The sequence below is a fragment of the Salmo salar genome, chromosome 02, assembly GCF_965601325.2.
Source record: "Salmo salar chromosome 02, fSalSal1, whole genome shotgun sequence".
Classification (NCBI taxonomy): domain Eukaryota; kingdom Metazoa; phylum Chordata; class Actinopteri; order Salmoniformes; family Salmonidae; genus Salmo; species Salmo salar.
Window position 1 is genome coordinate 81,287,128 of NC_138292.1, and position 20,373 is coordinate 81,307,500.

At 46.2% G+C, this 20,373-nt stretch overlaps 1 protein-coding gene across 1 annotated transcript in view; it reads right to left on the reverse strand.

Moving 5' to 3' along the window:
* The window catches only part of gtf3c1 (general transcription factor IIIC subunit 1), a 76,842-nt gene that overhangs the window by 17,099 nt on the left and 39,370 nt on the right, over positions 1 to 20,373 (reverse strand). Inside the window, exons 26-34 of the mRNA XM_082969498.1 lie at positions 14,836 to 14,978; positions 13,900 to 13,981; positions 13,178 to 13,290; positions 12,990 to 13,049; positions 7,098 to 7,191; positions 6,487 to 6,659; positions 4,929 to 5,280; positions 4,054 to 4,854; positions 3,686 to 3,834 (exon numbers count right to left, since the gene is read on the reverse strand). Coding sequence (XP_082825624.1) covers positions 3,686 to 3,834; positions 4,054 to 4,854; positions 4,929 to 5,280; positions 6,487 to 6,659; positions 7,098 to 7,191; positions 12,990 to 13,049; positions 13,178 to 13,290; positions 13,900 to 13,981; positions 14,836 to 14,978 — 1,967 coding nt within the window. The remainder of the gene's footprint in view (positions 1 to 3,685; positions 3,835 to 4,053; positions 4,855 to 4,928; positions 5,281 to 6,486; positions 6,660 to 7,097; positions 7,192 to 12,989; positions 13,050 to 13,177; positions 13,291 to 13,899; positions 13,982 to 14,835; positions 14,979 to 20,373) is intronic.

Consider the following 20,373-nt stretch of genomic DNA (forward strand, 5'->3'; position numbering starts at 1 on the left):
CAACACATTACACTGCACCTATCATACTACTATGGCTGACCCTGTAAAACAACACATTACACTGCACCTATCATACTACTATGACTGACCCTGTAAAACAACACATTACACTGCACCTATCATACTACTATGACTGACCCTGTACAACAACACATTACACTGCACCTATCATACTACTATGACTGACCCTGTACAACAACACATTACACTGCACCTATCATACTACTATGGCTGACCCTGTACAACAACACATTACACTGCACCTATCATACTACTATGACTGACCCTGTAAAACAACACATTACACTGCACCTATCATACTACTATGACTGACCCTGTACAACAACACATTACACTGCACCTATCATACTACTATGACTGACCCTGTAAAACAACACATTACACTGCACCCATCATACTACTATGGCTGACCCTGTACAACAACACATTACACTGCACCTATCATACTACTATGACTGACCCTGTAAAACAACACATTACACTGCACCCATCATACTACTATGACTGACCCTGTAAAACAACACATTACACTGCACCCATCATACTACTATGGCTGACCCTGTACAACAACACATTACACTGCACCTATCATACTACTATGACTGACCCTGTAAAACAACACATTACACTGCACCCATCATACTACTATGACTGACCCTGTACAACAACACATTACACTGCACTTTTACAATGTGTGGCTAGAAATAAACTAGTCCTGAATATATCGAAGACAAAGCATTTGCATTTGGTAAAAAAAATGATTCCCAAAGTTGTAGACCTCAGCTGAATCTGGTAATGAATGACGCAGCTGTTGAGCACGTTGAGGAGACTAAACTTATTGGTGTCACTTTAAGACTGTAAACTGTCACGGTCAAAACATATTGATTCAATGGTTGTAAAGATGGGGAGAGGTCTGTCTGTGATAGAGATGCTGAGCATTCTAAACACCGCAGTCGACCAAACAAGTCCTGCCGGCTCGAGTTGTATCCTATCTTGACTAGCGCCCAGTGATGTGGTCAGGTGCTACAACGAAGGACCTAGGAAAGCTGCAGCTGCCCCGGAACAGAACGTCTTGCCCTTCGATGTTCACAGGAACAGAACGTCTTGCCCTTCGATGTTCACAGGAACAGAACGTCTTGACCTTCGATGTTCACAGGAACAGAACGTCTTGACCTTCGATGTTCACAGGAACAGAACGTCTTGCCCTTCGATGTTCACAGGAACAGAACGTCTTGCCCTTCGATGTTCACAGAGGGCTAATGTCAACCGTATGGATATCAGGCTCTCCCTGACAGTAGAGACATTGATTGCGTCACTTGTTGTTTTGATAAGAAATATGTTAAAAATTCTGAATTGTCTATTCAATCAACTAACATACATCTCTGACGGACAGCGGTACCCCACCAGGCATGCTACCAGGGGTCTCTTCACAGACCTCAAATAAAACGCACAGTCTTATATAGAGTCGTGATGGCATGGAACTACCTGCCATGTCAAATCAGTCTTATATAGAGCCATGATGGCATGGAACTACCTGCCATGTCAAATCAGTCTTATATAGAGCCATGATGGCATGGAACTACCTGCCATGTCAAATCAGTCTTATATAGAGCCATGATGGCATGGAACTACCTGCCATGTCAAATCAGTCTTATATAGAGCCATGATGGCATGGAACTACCTGCCATGTCAAATCAGTCTTATATAGAGCCATGATGGCATGGAACTACCTGCCATGTCAAATCAGTCTTATATAGAGCCATGATGGCATGGAACTACCTGCCATGTCAAATCAGTCTTATATAGAGCCATGATGGCATGGAACTACCTGCCATGTCAAATCAGTCTTATATAGAGCCATGATGGCATGGAACTACCTGCCATGTCAAATCAGTCTTATCGGTAACTGTTATCCGACTACATTTAACTCCAGGAGACCCATTACAGGAGGTATCTGTTATCCGACTACATTTAACTCCAGGAGACCCATTACAGGAGGTATCTGTTATCCGACTACATTTAACTCCAGGAGACCCATTACAGGAGGTATCTGTTATCCGACTACATTTAACTCCAGGAGACCCATTACAGGAGGTAACTGTTATCCGACTACATTTAACTCCAGGAGACCCATTACAGGAGGTATCTGTTATCCGACTACATTTAACTCCAGGAGACCCATTACAGGAGGTATCTGTTATCCGACTACATTTAACTCCAGGAGACCCATTACAGGAGGTATCTGTTATCCGACTACATTTAACTCCAGGAGACCCATTACAGGAGGTATCTGTTATCCGACTACATTTTACCCCAGGAGACCCATTACAGGAGGTAACTGTTATCCGACTACATTTAACTCCAGGAGACCCATTACAGGAGGTATCTGTTATCCGACTACATTTAACTCCAGGAGACCCATTACAGGAGGTATCTGTTATCCGACTACATTTAACTCCAGGAGACCCATTACAGGAGGTATCTGTTATCCGACTACATTTAACTCCAGGAGACCCATTACAGGAGGTATCTGTTATCCGACTACATTTTACCCCAGGAGACCCATTACAGGAGGTAACTGTTATCCGACTACATTTTACTCCAGGAGACCCATTACAGGAGGTAACTGTTATTAGACTACATTTTACCCCAGGAGACCCATTACACCTTCAGTGAAGCTCTATGATATGTAGCTTTGTTCACATCAGGGGAACTGAGCCAGGAGTGAACTGATTCATGAATCACCACTCTGTCAGATCAGGGGAAAAGAGCCAGGATTTAACTGATTCATGAATTATTTCTCTGTTCACGTCAGGGGAGCTGAGTAGTGAAAGTGTATGTCTTATTTTAAATGCATGTAATTCTGTCCTGTTCTTGTCTAGTAATGTTCTGTATGTCGTCATGTTTCATGTTCTGTGTGGACCCCAGGAAGAGTAGCTGCTGCAATCGCCACAGCTAATGAGGATCCTAATACAATCGCCACAGCTAATGAGGATCCTAATACAGTCGCCACAGCTAATGAGGATCCTAATACAATCGCCACAGCTAATGAGGATCCTAATACAATCGCCACAGCTAATGAGGATCCTAATACAGTCGCCACAGCTAATGAGGATCCTAATTCAGTCGCCACAGCTAATGAGGATCCTAATTCAGTCGCCACAGCTAATGAGGATCCTAATTCAGTCGCCACAGCTAATGAGGATCCTAATTCAGTCGCCACAGCTAATGAGGATCCTAATTCAGTCGCCACAGCTAATGAGGATCCTAATACAGTCGCCACAGCTAATGAGGATCCTAATACAATACTGATAACTATATGAAACACTTTCTCAAATCCCAAAATGCTGGAGTATAGAGCCAAATTAAATGTTTTAGCTTCACTGCCCAAATAAATACGTAGGGGACTGTATAATAATATGGATCTGGCGCCACATGAGAAAAACTAACTTGGAGAAACAACTTTTCATTTTAGACAGGGAGAAAGAAAGAGCGCCAGAGAGGGGGCGTCTGCCTGAGCGGGGGCGTCTGCCTGAGCGGGGGCGTCTGCCTGAGCGGGGGCGTCTGCCTGAGCGTCTGCCTGAGAGGGGGCGTCTGCCTGAGCGGGGGCATCTGCCTGAGCGGGGGCGTCTGTGTGTAGGCATCTCTGTAGCTGTGTGTGTACCTCTTAACCACCTCATTGTCCACCATGGTGCTGTCCAACACCACTATGTGTTCAGGTATGGAGACGTGGACTGACAGCAGACCCAGAGTCATCAGACTGAGACAGGCCAGAGTGGCGCCCCCCGGGGACTCCAGAGGGAACTGCAACATCTGGAGATTTAATTAACAGAACATTTATTAACTACGGTATCTTATACAGGTGGTCTCATTAAACAGTGTGTGAAGTGAACATGGAGGCATCAGCATCAGAGCTAGAAGTATATATGAAGACTATTGCTGCTATGTTTAGGAAGTGGCATTGGCATTTCAGCTTTGTTGAGGAAACATTTCACTTTTAAATACTACAAACCACAAAGGAAGTAAACCCACCTCCGTGAGATCCAGAGGGAGAGAGGGGCCAAGGCCGGGTGCTGTACCCGACTCAGGCTCCTCCGTCTGGGTGAGAGGACAGGAGGCAGGGTCCCTGGAGGTAGACTCAACTCCATGGATGGTAAAAGACGAGACCTGTTCTTCTGCTTGGTTCTGGTTGTGGGCTGCCTTGTCCTCGTTCTCCTCCAATTGCTCGTTCTCTGTGTTCTTCCCTCTCTCTTCTGTCTCCATATCTTCATCTTTTTCTCTCTCCTCCTCCCCTCTTTCCTTATCCATATTCTCCGCACTTCTCTCATTCTTGCCCTCTTTCTCCATGCCCTCCTCCCCTCTCTCTTTCTCCATGCCCTCCTCCCCTCTCTCTTTCTGCATGCCCTCCTCCCCTCTCTCTTTCTCCATGCCCTCCTCCCCTCTCTCTTTCTCCATGCCCTCCTCCCCTCTCTCTTTCTCCATGCCCTCCTCCCCTCTCTCTTTCTCCATGCCCTCCTCCCCTCTCTCTTTCTCCATGCCCTCCTCCCCTCTCTCTTTCTCCATGCCCTCCTCCCCTCTCTCTTTCTCCATGCCCTCCTCCCCTCTCTCTTTCTCCATGCCCTCCTCCCCTCTCTCTTTCTCCATGCCCTCCTCCCCTCTCTCTTTCTCCATGCCCTCCTCCCCTCTCTCTTTCTCCATGCCCTCCTCCCCTCTCTCTTTCTCCATGCCCTCCTCCCCTCTCTCTTTCTCCATGCCCTCCTCCCCTCTCTCTTTCTCCATGCCCTCCTCCCCTCTCTCTTTCTCCATGCCCTCCTCCCCTCTCTCTTTCTCCATGCCCTCCTCCCCTCTCTCCTTCTCCATGCCCCCCCCCTCCTCCCTCCTGCCCTCCTCCCCTCTCTCTCCATGCCCTCCTCCCCTCTCTCCTTCTCCATGCCCTCCTCCCCTCTCTCTTTCTCCATGCCCTCCTCCCCTCTCTCTTTCTCCATGCCCTCCTCCCCTCTCTCTTTCTCCATGCCCTCCTCCCCTCTCTCTTTCTCCATGCCCTCCTCCCCTCTCTCTTTCTCCATGCCCTCCTCCCCTCTCTCTTTCTCCATGCCCTCCTCCCCTCTCTCTTTCTCCATGCTCTCTCTCTTCTTCTCCTCTCCTTCGTGTATGAAGGCCGTGGAAGGGTGGTTGTCTCCAGTCCCGTTCCTGCTCAAGGCCTGCATGAAGTCAAACACCTCTGTACACAGACCCGTGGGCAGACGCCATGTAAAACACCTACAGGAGAGAGGAGAGTGGGGGGAGGAGGTGAGGGAGAGTGGGGAGAGAGGTGAGGGAGAGGGGGGGAGGTGGTGAGGGAGAGGGGGAGAGGTGAGGGGGAGAGTAGGGGGAAGGTGGTGAGAGAGGGGGAGAGTAGGTGAGGGAGAGGGGGAGAGTAGGTGAGGGAGAGGGGTGAGGGAGAGTGGGGGGAGGAGTTGAGGGAGAGGGGTGAGGGAGAGTGGGGGGAGGAGTTGAGGGAGAGGGGGAGAGTGGGGGGGAGGTGAGGGAGAGGGGGAGAGTGGGGGGGGGGTGAGGGAGAGGGGGAGAGTGGGGGGAGGTGAGGGAGAGAGGTTGTGACAAAAGGCCAGGTGAAAACTTGTTTCTGAAAGACGGCAATTCAATTTTCAGGAAGTTAATTTGGGCGAATGGAATTAACCAAACCTCTTGATACAATGTTACCAATACATACTATTACGATTACTTGACCATGTTACTAACATGTAGTGCTAATAACCTGTATTAATGTTACTAACTAGCAGCAGTGTTACTAACATGCACTAACAAGCAGTGTTACTAACCTGTAGCAACTAGTAGCAGTGTTACTAACCTGTAGCAGTGTTACTAACCTGTAGCAGTGTTACTAACCTGTAGCAGTGTTACTAACCTGTAGCAGTGTTACTAACCTGTAGCAGTGTTACTAACCTGTAGTAACTAGTTGTAGTGTTACAAACCTGTAGTAACTAGAAGTAGTGTTATTACCCTGTAGAAGTGTTACTAACCTGTAGTAGCTAGTAGTAGTGTTACTAACCTGTAGCAGTGTTACTAACCTGTAGTAACTAGAAGTAGTGTTATTACCCTGTAGAAGTGTTACTAACCTGTAGTAGCTAGTAGTAGTGTTACTAACCTGTAGTAACTAGTAGTAGTAGTGTTGTTACCCTGTGGTAGTGCTACTAACCTGTAGTAACTAGTTGTAGTGTTACTAACCTGTAGTAACTAGAAGTAGTGTTATTACCCTGTAGAAGTGTTACTGACCTGTAGTAGCTAGTAGTAGTGTTACTAACCTGTAGTAACTAGTAGTAGTAGTAGTGTTGTTACCCTGTGGTAGTGCTACTAACCTGTAGTAGCTAGTAGTAGTGTTACTAACCTGTAGTAACTAGTAGTAGTAGTGTTGTTATCCTGTGGTAGTGCTACTAACCTGTAGTAACTAGTAGTAGTGTTACTAACCTGTAGTAACTCTGAGACAGTTGGTAAGACATGGGCAGAATGGGTAGGGCACGGTTCTTATTGGGGCCACACAGTTGACTGATCCTTCGTCTGTTGACCAATCCCTTCTTCCTACACTGGACAAACACCTGACACAGAACCTCCTGACGGTACCTACTGTAGGTATGGAAGGTCTGGAGACAAAGAGAGAGAGAGAGAGAGACAGAGAGAGAGAGGCAGAGAGAGAGGCAGAGAGAGAGAGACAGAGAGAGAGAGAGAGACAGAGAGAGAGAGACAGAGAGAGAGAGACAGAGAGAGAGAGACAGAGAGAGAGAGAGACAGAGAGAGAGAGAGAGAGAGACAGAGAGAGAGAGAGACAGAGAGAGAGAGAGACAGAGAGAGAGAGAGACAGAGAGAGAGAGAGACAGAGAGAGACAGAGAGAGAGAGAGACAGAGAGAGAGAGACAGAGAAATAGAGACAGAAATAGAGAGAATCAACCATCCTTCTTAAATGGAATAATGAATTCAGTGTTAGAACTGTTGATATACCTTTAATGATCTGTAAATACGCTGGGACATTAGATTGCCTTGGGTCTACAATTGTGCGTGTGCATGTGTGTGCGCGTGTATACCTGGAAGGATCGGCAGCATTTCATCTGAGAGTTGGACATGGCCAATGTGCTCTGGATCAGATTATTCAACACCAGGGAGTGGATGTCCTCAATACTGGAACACAGACACACACACACAAAAAGAGAGACAGAGACACAACCATCATAGAAAGATAACATAGTAGGATAATTGTCGTCATATATTTATATTCATGGTGGCCATTTTAAATAAGAATTAGTCCTTAACTTGCCTAGTTAAAAATATTACTTTTTCTTGAAATCGTTTTTAGATACTTGTATTATATTAATGTATTATATTCAAGTCAGATAGTTGTATTGTTGTCATGTATTATAGTCATGTCAGATAGTTGTATTGTTATGTATTATATTCATGTCAGATGTATTGTTGTCATGTATTATAGTCATGTCAGATAGTTGTATTGTTGTCATGTATTATAGTCATGTCAGATGTATTGTTGTCATGTATTATAGTCATGTTAGATAGTTGTATTGTTGTCATGTATTATAGTCATGTCAGATTGTTGTCATGTATTATATTCATTTCAGATGTATTGTTGTCATGTATTATAGTCATGTCAGATAGTTGTATTGTATTATAGTCATGTCAGATGTATTGTTGTCATGTATTATAGTCACGTTAGATAGTTGTATTGTTGTCATGTATTATAGTCATGTCAGATAGTTGTATTGTTGTCATGTATTATAGTCATGTCAGATGTATTGTTGTCATGTATTCTAGTCATGTTAGATAGTTGTATTGTTGTCATGTATTATATTCATGTCAGATAGTTGTATTGTTGTCATGTATTATAGTAATGTCAGATAGTTGTCATGTATTATAGTCATGTCAGATAGTTGTCATGTATTATAGTCATGTCAGATAGTTGTATTGTTGTCATGTATTATAGTCATGTCAGATGTATTGTTGTCATGTATTATATTCATGTCAGATAGTTGTATTGTTGTCATGTATTATAGTAATGTCAGATAGTTGTCATGTAATATAGTCATGTCAGATAGTTGTATTGTTGTCATGTATTATAGTCATGTCAGATGTATTGTTGTCATGTATTATATTCATGTCAGATAGTTGTATTGTTGTCATGTATTATAGTCATGTCAGATGTATTGTTGTCATGTATTATAGTCATGTTAGATAGTTGTATTGTTGTCAAGTATTATAGTCATGTTAGATAGTTGTATTGTTGTCATGTATTATATTCATGTCAGATAGTTGTCATGTCAGATAGTTGTATTGTTGTCATGTATTATATTCATGTCAGATAGTTGTCATGTCAGATAGTTGTATTGTTGTCATGTATTATATTCATGTCAGATAGTTGTCATGTCAGATAGTTGTATTGTTGTCATGTATTATATTCATGTCAGATAGTTGTCATGTATTATATTCATGTCAGATAGTTGTATTGTTGTCATATATTATAGTCATGTCAGATAGTTGTATTGTTGTCATGTATTATAGTCATGTCAGATAGTTGTATTGTTGTCATGTATTCTAGTCATGTCAGATAGTTGTATTGTTGTCATGTATTCTAGTCATGTCAGATAGTTGTATTGGTCATGTATTATATTCATGTCAGATAGTTGTCATGTATTATATTCATGTCAGATAGTTGTCATGTATTCTAGTCATGTCAGATAGTTGTCATGTATTCTAGTCATGTCAGATAGTTGTATTGTTGTCATGTATTATAGTCATGTCAGATAGTTGTATTGTTGTCATGTATTATAGTCATGTCAGATAGTTGTATTGTTGTCATGTATTATAGTCATGTTAGATAGTTGTCATGTATTATAGTCATGTCAGATAGTTGTATTGTTGTCATGTATTATATTAATGTCAGATAGTTGTCATGTATTATAGTCATGTCAGATAGTGGTCATGTATTATAGTCATGTCAGATAGTTGTATTGTTGTCATGTATTATAGTCATGTCAGATAGTTGTCATGTATTATATTCATGTCAGATAGTTGTATTGTTGTCATGTATTACATTCATGTCAGATAGTTGTCATGTATTATAGTCATGTATTATATTCATGTCAGATAGCTGTCATGTATTATAGTCATGTCAGATAGTTGTATTTTTGTCATGTATTACATTCATGTCAGATAGTTGTATTGTTGTCATGTATTCTAGTCATGTCAGATAGTTGTATTGTTGTCATGTATTCTAGTCATGTCAGATAGTTGTATTGTTGTCATGTATTCTAGTCATGTCAGATAGTTGTATTGTTGTCATGTATTCTAGTCATGTCAGATAGTTGTATTGTTGTCATGTATTCTAGTCATGTCAGATAGTTGTGTTGATGTCATGTATTATAGTCATGTCAGATGCATTGTTGTCATGTATTATATTCATGTCAGATAGTTGTCATGTATTATATTCATGTCAGATAGTTGTATTGTCGTCATGTATTCTAGTCATGTCAGATAGTTGTATTGTTGTCATGTATTATAGTCATGTCAGATAGTTGTATTGTTGTCATGTATTATATTCATGTTAAATAGTTGTATTGTTGTCATGTATTATAGTCATGTCAGATGTATTGTTGTCATGTATTATAGTCATGTCAGATAGTTGTATTGTTGTCATGTATTCTAGTCATGTCAGATAGTTGTATTGTTGTCATGTATTATAGTCATGTTAGATAGTTGTATTGTTGTCATGTATTATATTCATGTCAGATAGTTGTCATGTATTATAGTCATGTCAGATAGTTGTATTGTTGTCATGTATTATATTCATGTTAGATAGTTGTCATGTATTATAGTCATGTTAGATAGTTGTATTGTTGTCATGTATTATATTCATGTCAGATAGTTGTCATGTATTCTAGTCATGTCAGATAGTTGTATTATTGTCATGTATTATAGTCATGTCAGATAGTTGTCATGTATTATATTCATGTCAGATAATTGTATTGTTGTCATGTATTATATTCATGTTAGATAGTTGTCATGTATTATAGTCATGTCAGATAGTTGTATTGTTGTCATGTATTCTAGTCATGTCAGATAGTTGTATTGTTGTCATGTATTCTAGTCATGTCAGATAGTTGTATTGTTGTCATGTATTCTAGTCATGTCAGATAGTTGTATTGTTGTCATGTATTATAGTCATGTCAGATAGTTGTATTGTTGTCATGTATTATAGTCATGTCAGATAGTTGTCATGTATGATATTCATGTCAGATAATTGTATTGTTTTCATGTATTATATTCATGTTAGATAGTTGTATTGTTGTCATGTATTATAGTCATGTCAGATGTATTGTTGTCATGTATTATAGTCATGTCAGATAGTTGTATTGTTGTCATGTATTATATTCATGTCAGATAGTTGTCATGTATTATAGTCATGTCAGATAGTTGTCATGTATTATAGTCATGTCAGATAGTTGTATTGTTGTCATGTATTATATTCATGTTAGATAGTTGTCATGTATTATAGTCATGTTAGATAGTTGTATTGTTGTCATGTATTATATTCATGTCAGATAGTTGTCATGTATTCTAGTCATGTCAGATAGTTGTATTATTGTCATGTATTATATTCATGTCAGATAATTGTATTGTTGTCATGTATTATATTCATGTTAGATAGTTGTCATGTATTATAGTCATGTCAGATAGTTGTATTGTTGTCATGTATTCTAGTCATGTCAGATAGTTGTATTGTTGTCATGTATTCTAGTCATGTCAGATAGTTGTATTGTTGTCATGTATTCTAGTCATGTCAGATAGTTGTATTGTTGTCATGTATTCTAGTCATGTCAGATAGTTGTATTGTTGTCATGTATTCTAGTCATGTCAGATAGTTGTATTGTTGTCATGTATTATAGTCATGTCAGATAGTTGTATTGTTGTCATGTATTATAGTCATGTCAGATAGTTGTCATGTATGATATTCATGTCAGATAATTGTATTGTTTTCATGTATTATATTCATGTTAGATAGTTGTATTGTTGTCATGTATTATAGTCATGTCAGATGTATTGTTGTCATGTATTATAGTCATGTCAGATAGTTGTATTGTTGTCATGTATTATATTCATGTCAGATGTATTGTTGTCATGTATTATAGTCATGTCAGATAGTTGTATTGTTGTCATGTATTATATTCATGTCAGATAGTTGTCATGTATTATATTCATGTCAGATAGTTGTATTGTTGTCATGTATTATAGTCATGTCAGATAGTTGTATTGTTGTCATGTATTCTAGTCATGTCAGATAGTTGTATTGTTGTCATGTATTATAGTCATGTTAGATAGTTGTATTGTTGTCATGTATTATATTCATGTCAGATAGTTGTCATGTATTATAGTCATGTCAGATAGTTGTATTGTTGTCATGTATTCTAGTCATGTCAGATAGTTGTATTGTTGTCATGTATTCTAGTCATGTCAGATAGTTGTATTGTTGTCATGTATTCTAGTCATGTCAGATAGTTGTATTGTTGTCATGTATTATATTCATGTCAGATAGTTGTCATGTATTCTAGTCATGTCAGATAGTTGTATTGTTGTCATGTATTATAGTCATGTCAGATAGTTGTATTGTTGTCATGTATTATAGTCATGTCAGATAGTTGTATTGTTGTCATGTATTATAGTCATGTCAGATAGTTGTATTGTTGTCATGTATTATAGTCATGTTAGATAGTTGTCATGTATTATAGTCATGTCAGATAGTTGTATTGTTGTCATGTATTATATTAATGTCAGATAGTTGTCATGTATTATAGTCATGTCAGATAGTGGTCATGTATTATAGTCATGTCAGAGTTGTATTGTTGTCATGTATTATAGTCATGTCAGATAGTTGTCATGTATTATAGTCATGTCAGATAGTTGTCATGTATTATAGTCATGTCAGATAGTGGTCATGTATTATAGTCATGTCAGATAGTTGTATTGTTGTCATGTATTATAGTCATGTCAGATAGTTGTCATGTATTATATTCATGTCAGATAGTTGTATTGTTGTCATGTATTACATTCATGTCAGATAGTTGTATTGTTGTCATGTATTATAGTCATGTCAGATAGTTGTCATGTATTATAGTCATGTCAGATAGTTGTATTGTTGTCATGTATTATAGTCATGTCAGATAGTTGTATTGTTGTCATGTATTATAGTCATGTCAGATAGTTGTATTGTTGTCATGTATTATAGTCGTGTCAGATAGTTGTATTGTTGTCATGTATTATAGTCATGTCAGATAGTTGTCATGTATTATAGTCATGTTAGATAGTTGTATTGTTGTCATGTATTACATTCATGTCAGATAGTTGTCATGTATTATAGTCATGTCAGATAGTTGTATTGTTGTCATGTATTATATTCATGTCAGATAGTTGTCATGTATTATAGTCATGTTAGATAGTTGTATTGTTGTCATGTATTATATTCATGTCAGATAGTTGTCATGTATTATATTCATGTAAGATAGTTGTATTGTTGTCATGTATTATAGTCATGTCAGATAGTTGTATTGTTGTCATGTATTATAGTCATGTCAGATGTATTGTTGTCATGTATTCTAGTCATGTCAGATAGTTGTATTGATGTCATGTATTATAGTCATGTCAGATAGTTGTATTGTTGTCATGTATTCTAGTCATGTCAGATAGTTGTATTGTTGTCATGTATTCTAGTCATGTCAGATAGTTGTATTGTTGTCATGTATTATAGTCATGTCAGATAGTTGTATTGTTGTCATGTATTATAGTCATGTCAGATTGTTGTCATGTATTATAGTCATGTCAGATAGTTGTATTGTTGTCATGTATTATAGTCATGTCAGATAGTTGTATTGTTGTCATGTATTATAGTCATGTCAGACAGTTGTATTGTTGTATACCTGTTGAGTGAGTCCTTGGTTTTCTCATCTGACATGTCCTCTAGGGTGTACACCTTAAACCTAAATGACATCAACAACACACGTCAGCCAATAGGAGAGCAAAGGAGTGTGTTATCATTAGATGTTCCATATGTGTGTTTGTGTTACCGTGGGGTGTGTGTTTATAAGTGTGTGTGAGTGTGTGTTACCGTGAGAACAGCTGTGTCTTGGTGTCAGGGATGGTGACATCACACGACCCGGAGGCGGAGCTAAACTTCTGTCTGAGTAACGACACAAACTCACGGAACACTGTAGAACATTCCTGGAACACACCCACTGATTCATTTACACACAAATACAAGACACCTGTGTCCTGGATGGTCTAGCAGTAATTCCACAGCCTGGGGCACGTGTCTACCATGTTTAGGTACCAATTTGACACAACGCCCCCTCTGACCCCCCAACCTCTCAATCTGACCTACTGCCCCCTCTGACCGCCAACCTCTCAATCTGACCTGCTGCCCTCTGACCCCCAACCTCTCAATCCGACCTGCTGCCCTCTGACCCCCAACCTCTCAATCCGACCTGCTGCCCTCTGACCCCCAACCTCTCAATCTGACCTACTGCCCCCTGACCACCAACCTCTCAATCTGACCTACTGCCCCCTCTGACCCCCAACCTCTCAATCTGACCTACTGCCCCCTCTGACCCCCAACCTCTCAATCTGACCTACTGCGTGTTACCGCGGGGTCGTTGGGGTCGAGAACAGACGGGTGGTGCGTGCGTTGCCGTGGGGTCGTGAACAGACGGGTGGTGCGTGCGTTGCCGTGGGGTCGTGAACAGACGGGTGGTGTGTTGCCGTGGGGTCGTGAACAGACGGGTGGTGTGTTGCCGTGGGGTCGTGAACAGACGGGTGGTGTGTGTGTGTTACCTCGGGGTCGTTGGGGTTGTGTTTCCTTCCCTGTAGCTTCCCTATCAGAGGCTTGTCCTGGTACACCTCCGCCAGACAGATCCTACAAGACAACACAGCGCGTCCATTACAGATCAACACAGCGCGTCCATTACAGATCAACACAGCGCGTCCATTACAGATCAACACAGCGCGTCCATTACAGATCAACACAGCGCGTCCATTACAGATCAACACAGCGCGTCCATTACAGATCAACACAGCGCGTCCATTACAGATCAACACAGCGCGTCCATTACAGATCAACACAGCGCGTCCATTACAGATCAACACAGCGCGTCCATTACAGATCAACACAGCGCGTCCATTACAGATCAACACAGCGCGTCCATTACAGATCAACACAGCGCGTCCATTACAGATCAACACAGCGCGTCCATTACAGATCAACACAGCGCGTCCATTACAGATCAACACAGCGCGTCCATTACAGATCAACACAGCGCGTCCATTACAGATCAACACAGCGCGTCCATTACAGATCAACACAGCGCGTCCATTACAGATCAACACAGCGCGTCCATTACAGATCAACACAGCGTGTCCATTACAGATCAACACAGCGCGTCCATTACAGATCAACACAGCGCGTCCATTACAGATCAACACAGCGTGTCCATTACAGACAGTAACCTTGAGAAGTCCTACATCCTGCTGATTGAAGCCCTTTACCTGATGTCCAGAGGCCAGGCGGAGAAGTCAACATGTTGTCAGTGGTCTATCTAACAGGACTCAACCCTACTAATACAGTAGGACCAAAACTACAACTATCTACAGAGGTGCTAACCAACCCCACTAATACAGTAGGACCAAAACTACAACTATCTACAGAGGTGCTAACCAACCCCACTAATCTACAGAGAGGTGTGTCTGGGGGTTCTTCAGTATGTAACGTACTTGTAGTTGAGGTGTGTCTGGGGGTTCTTCAGTATGTAACGTGATCGTCGTCCGACAGATGGAGAGGTTTTATCCAGAGACTCTTCAAACTCTGCGTGGAGCAGATCCCTCACTACACACCATGGGACGAAGGGCCTGCGGAGCTACAACACACAGAGTTCAAAAACACACAGAGTAGAACCAGCAGAACCAGCACTACAAGACAACAGAACCTTGAGCTGGAGAGAGACAGAGCGACAGAGAGAGAGAGCGACAGAGAGAGAGAGAGAGAGCGAGCGAGCGAGAGCGACAGAGAGAGAGCGACAGAGAGAGCGAGCGACAGAGAGAGAGAGCCAGAGAGAGCGACAGAGAGAGCGAGCGACAGAGAGAGCGAGCGACAGAGAGAGCGAGCGACAGAGAGAGCGAGAGCGACAGAGAGAGCGAGAGCGACAGAGAGAGAGCGAGCGCGAGAGAGAGAGAGCGAGCGCGAGAGAGCGAGCGCGAGAGAGCGAGCGCGAGAGAGCGAGCGCGAGAGAGCGAGCGAGAGAGAGCGAGCGCGAGAGAGCGAGCGAGAGAGAGCGAGCGCGAGAGAGCGAGCGAGAGAGAGCGAGCGAGAGAGAGCGAGCGAGAGCGACAGAGAAGAGAGAGAGCGCGAGAGAGAGCGCGAGAGAGAGCGCGAGAGAGAGCGCGAGAGAGAGCGCGAGAGAGAGCGCGAGAGAGAGCGCGAGAGAGAGCGCGAGAGAGAGCGCGAGAGAGAGCGCGAGAGAGAGCGCGAGAGAGAGCGCGAGAGAGAGACAGAGCGACAGAGAGACAGAGCGCGAGAGAGCGAGAGAGAGCGAGAGAGAGCGAGAGAGAGCGAGAGAGAGCGAGAGAGAGCGAGAGAGAGACAGAGAGCGCGACAGAGAGCGCGACAGAGAGAGACAGAGAGAGCGACAGAGAGAGAGCGAGAGCGACAGAGAGAGAGCGAGAGCGACAGAGAGAGAGCGAGAGCGACGAGAGAGAGAGCGACGAGAGACGAGAGCGACAGAGAGAGAGCGAGAGCGACAGAGAGAGAGCGAGAGCGACAGAGAGAGAGCGACAGAGAGAGAGCGACAGAGAGAGAGCGAGAGCGACAGAGAGAGAGCGAGAGCGACAGAGAGAGAGCGAGAGCGAGAGAGCGAGAGCGACAGAGAGAGAGCGAGAGCGACAGAGAGAGAGCGAGAGCGACAGAGAGAGAGCGAGAGCGACAGAGAGAGAGCGAGAGCGACAGAGAGAGAGCGAGAGCGACAGAGAGAGAGCGAGAGCGACAGAGAGAGAGCGAGAGCGACAGAGAGAGAGCGACAGAGAGAGAGCGAGAGCGACAGAGAGAGAGCGAGCGAGCGACGAGGAGAGAGAGCGAGCGACAGAGAGAGAGCGAGAGCGACAGAGAGAGAGAGAGAGCGAGCGAGCAGACGCGAGAGAGAGAGCGAGAGAGAGCGCGAGAGAGAGAGCAGAGAGAGAGACAGAGAGAGAGACAGAGAGAGAGACAGAGAGAGAGACAGAGAGAGACGACAGAGAGAGAGACAGAGAGAGAGACAGAGAGAGAGACAGAGAGAGAGACAGAGAGAGAGACAGAGAGAGAGACAGAGAGAGAGACAGAGAGAGAGACAGAGAGAGAGACGAGCGAGAGACAGAGAGAGAGCAGAGAGAGAGACAGAGAGAGAGAGCGAGAGAGAGACAGAGAGAGAGAGCGAGAGAGAGACAGAGAGAGAGCGCGAGAGAGAGACAGAGAGAGAGCGCGAGAGAGAGACAGAGAGAGAGCGCGAGAGAGCGACAGAGAGAGCGAGCGAGAGACAGAGAGAGCGAGAGAGAGACAGAGAGAGAGAGCGAGCGACAGAGAGAGAGCGCGAGAGAGACAGAGAGAGAGCGCGAGAGACAGAGAGAGAGAGCGAGCGACAGAGAGAGAGCGCGAGCGACAGAGAGAGAGCGCGAGAGACAGAGAGAGAGCGCGAGCGACAGAGAGAGAGCGCGAGCGACAGAGAGAGAGCGCGAGAGACAGAGAGAGAGCGCGAGAGACAGAGAGAGAGCGCGAGACAGAGAGAGAGCGCGAGAGACAGAGAGAGAGCGAGAGACAGAGAGAGAGCGCGAGAGACAGAGAGAGAGGCGAGAGACAGAGAGAGAGCGCGAGAGACAGAGAGAGAGCGCGAGAGACAGAGAGAGAGCGCGAGAGACAGAGAGAGCGCGAGAGACAGAGAGAGAGCGCGAGAGACAGAGAGAGAGCGCGAGAGACAGAGAGAGAGCGCGAGAGACAGAGAGAGAGCGCGACGAGAGAGAGAGAGCGCGCGAGAGAGAGAGAGAGAGCGCGACAGAGAGAGAGAGAGAGCGCGACGAGAGAGAGAGAGCGCGACGAGAGCGCGACAGAGCGCGACAGAGAGCGCGACAGAGAGCGCGACAGAGAGCGCGACGAGAGCGAGAGAGCGCGACAGAGAGAGAGCGCGACAGAGAGCGACAGAGAGCGACAGAGAGAGAGCGCGACAGAGAGCGACAGAGAGAGAGCGCGACAGAGAGCGACAGAGAGAGAGAGCGCGACAGAGAGCGACAGAGAGAGAGAGCGCGACAGAGAGCGACAGAGAGAGAGAGCGCGACAGAGAGCGACAGAGAGAGAGAGCGCGACAGAGAGCGACAGAGAGAGAGAGAGAGAGAGCGCGACAGAGAGAGAGAGAGCGACAGAGAGAGAGAGCGAGCGAGCAACAGAGAGCGAGCGACAGAGAGAGCGACAGACAGAGCAACAGAGAGCGACAGACAGAGCGACAGAGAGCGAGAGAGAGAGCGACAGAGAGCGAGAGAGCGACAGAGAGAGCGACAGAGAGAGAGAGAGCGAGAGAGAGCAAGAGAGCGACAGAGCGACAGAGAGAGAGAGAGAGCAAGCGACAGAGAGAGAGAGAGAGCAAGCGACAGAGAGAGAGAGCAAGCGACAGAGAGAGAGAGCAAGCGACAGAGAGAGAGAGCAAGCGACAGAGAGAGAGCGAGCGACGAGAGAGAGAGAGAGCGAGCGAGGCGAGCGAGCGACAGAGCGAGCGAGCGACAGAGAGAGCGAGCGAGCGACAGAGAGAGCGAGCGAGCGACAGAGAGAGCGAGCGAGCGACAGAGAGAGAGAGCGAGCGACAGAGAGAGAGAGCGAGCGACAGAGAGAGAGAGAGAGCGAGCGACAGAGAGAGAGCGAGCGACAGAGAGAGAGCGAGCGACAGAGAGAGAGAGCGAGCGACAGAGAGAGAGAGCGAGCGACAGAGAGAGAGAGCGAGCGACAGAGAGAGAGAGCGAGCGACAGAGAGAGCGAGCGAGCGAGCGACAGAGAGCGAGCGAGCGAGAGAGAGAGAGCGAGCGAGCGACAGAGAGAGCGAGCGAGCGACAGAGAGAGCGAGCGAGCGAGCGACAGAGAGAGCGAGCGAGCGAGCGAGCGACAGAGAGAGCGAGCGAGCGAGCGACAGAGAGAGCGAGCGAGCGAGCGACAGAGAGAGAGAGCGAGCGAGCGAGCGACAGAGAGAGAGCGAGCGAGCGAGCGACAGAGAGAGAGCGAGCGAGCGACAGAGAGAGAGAGCGAGCGAGCGAGCGACAGAGAGAGAGAGCGAGCGAGCGAGCGACAGAGAGAGAGAGAGCGAGCGAGCGACAGAGAGAGAGAGCGAGCGAGCGACAGAGAGAGAGAGCGAGCGAGCGACAGAGAGAGAGCGCGAGCGAGCGACAGAGAGAGAGAGCGAGCGAGCGACAGAGAGAGAGAGCGAGCGAGCGACAGAGAGAGAGCGCGAGCGAGCGACAGAGAGAGAGAGCGAGCGAGCGACAGAGAGAGAGAGCGAGCGAGCGACAGAGAGAGAGAGCGAGCGAGCGACAGAGAGAGAGCGAGCGACAGAGAGAGAGAGCGAGCGAGCGACAGAGACGAGAGCGAGCGAGCGACAGAGAGAGCGAGCGAGCGACAGAGAGAGCGAGCGAGCGACAGAGAGAGCGAGCGAGCGACAGAGAGAGCGAGCGAGCGACAGAGAGAGCGAGCGAGCGACAGAGAGAGCGAGCGAGCGACAGAGAGAGAGAGCGAGCGACAGAGAGAGAGAGCGAGCGACAGAGAGAGAGAGCGAGCGACAGAGAGAGAGAGCGAGCGACAGAGAGAGAGCGAGCGACAGAGAGAGAGCGAGCGACAGAGAGAGAGAGCGAGCGACAGAGAGAGAGAGCGAGCGACAGAGAGAGAGAGAGCGACAGAGAGAGAGAGAGCGAGCGACAGAGAGAGAGAGCGAGCGACAGAGAGAGAGAGCGAGCGACGAGAGAGAGAGAGAGCGAGCGACAGAGAGAGAGAGAGAGCGAGCGACAGAGAGAGAGGAGCGAGCGACAGAGAGAGAGCGAGCGACAGAGAGAGAGAGAGAGCGAGCGACAGAGAGAGAGAGAGAGCGAGCGACAGAGAGAGAGAGAGAGCGAGCGACAGAGAGAGAGAGAGCGAGCGACAGAGAGAGAGAGAGCGAGCGACAGAGAGAGAGAGAGCGAGCGACAGAGAGAGAGAGAGCGAGCGACAGAGAGAGAGAGAGCGAGCGACAGAGAGAGAGAGAGCGAGCGACAGAGAGCGAGCGACAGAGAGCGAGCGACAGAGAGCGAGCGACAGAGAGCGAGCGACAGAGAGCGAGCGACAGAGAGCGAGCGACAGAGAGCGACGAGCGACAGAGAGAGAGCGAGCGACAGAGAGAGAGAGCGAGCGAGCGACAGAGAGAGCGAGCGAGCGACAGAGAGAGCGAGCGAGCGACAGAGAGAGCGAGCGAGCGACAGAGAGAGCGAGCGAGCGACAGAGAGAGCGAGCGAGCGACAGAGAGAGCGAGCGAGCGACAGAGAGAGCGAGCGAGCGACAGAGAGAGCGAGCGAGCGACAGAGAGAGCGAGCGAGCGACAGAGAGAGAGCGAGCGACAGAGAGAGCGAGCGAGCGACAGAGAGAGAGAGCGAGCGACAGAGAGAGAGAGAGCGAGCGACAGAGAGAGAGAGAGCGAGCGACAGAGAGAGAGAGAGCGAGCGACAGAGAGAGAGCGAGCGACAGAGAGAGAGCGAGCGACAGAGAGAGAGAGCGAGCGACAGAGAGAGAGAGCGAGCGACAGAGAGAGAGAGAGAGCGAGCGACAGAGAGAGAGAGAGAGAGCGAGCGACAGAGAGAGAGAGAGAGAGCGAGCGACAGAGAGAGAGAGAGAGCGAGCGACAGAGAGAGAGAGAGAGCGAGCGACAGAGAGAGAGAGAGAGCGAGCGACAGAGAGAGAGAGAGAGCGAGCGACAGAGAGAGAGAGAGAGCGAGCGACAGAGAGAGAGAGAGAGCGAGCGACAGAGAGAGAGAGAGAGCGAGCGACAGAGAGAGAGAGAGAGCGAGCGACAGAGAGAGAGAGAGAGCGAGCGACAGAGAGAGAGAGAGAGCGAGCGACAGAGAGAGAGAGAGCGAGCGACAGAGAGAGAGAGAGCGAGCGACAGAGAGAGAGAGAGCGAGCGACAGAGAGAGAGAGAGCGAGCGACAGAGAGAGAGAGAGCGAGCGACAGAGAGAGAGAGAGCGAGCGACAGAGAGCGAGCGACAGAGAGCGAGCGACAGAGAGC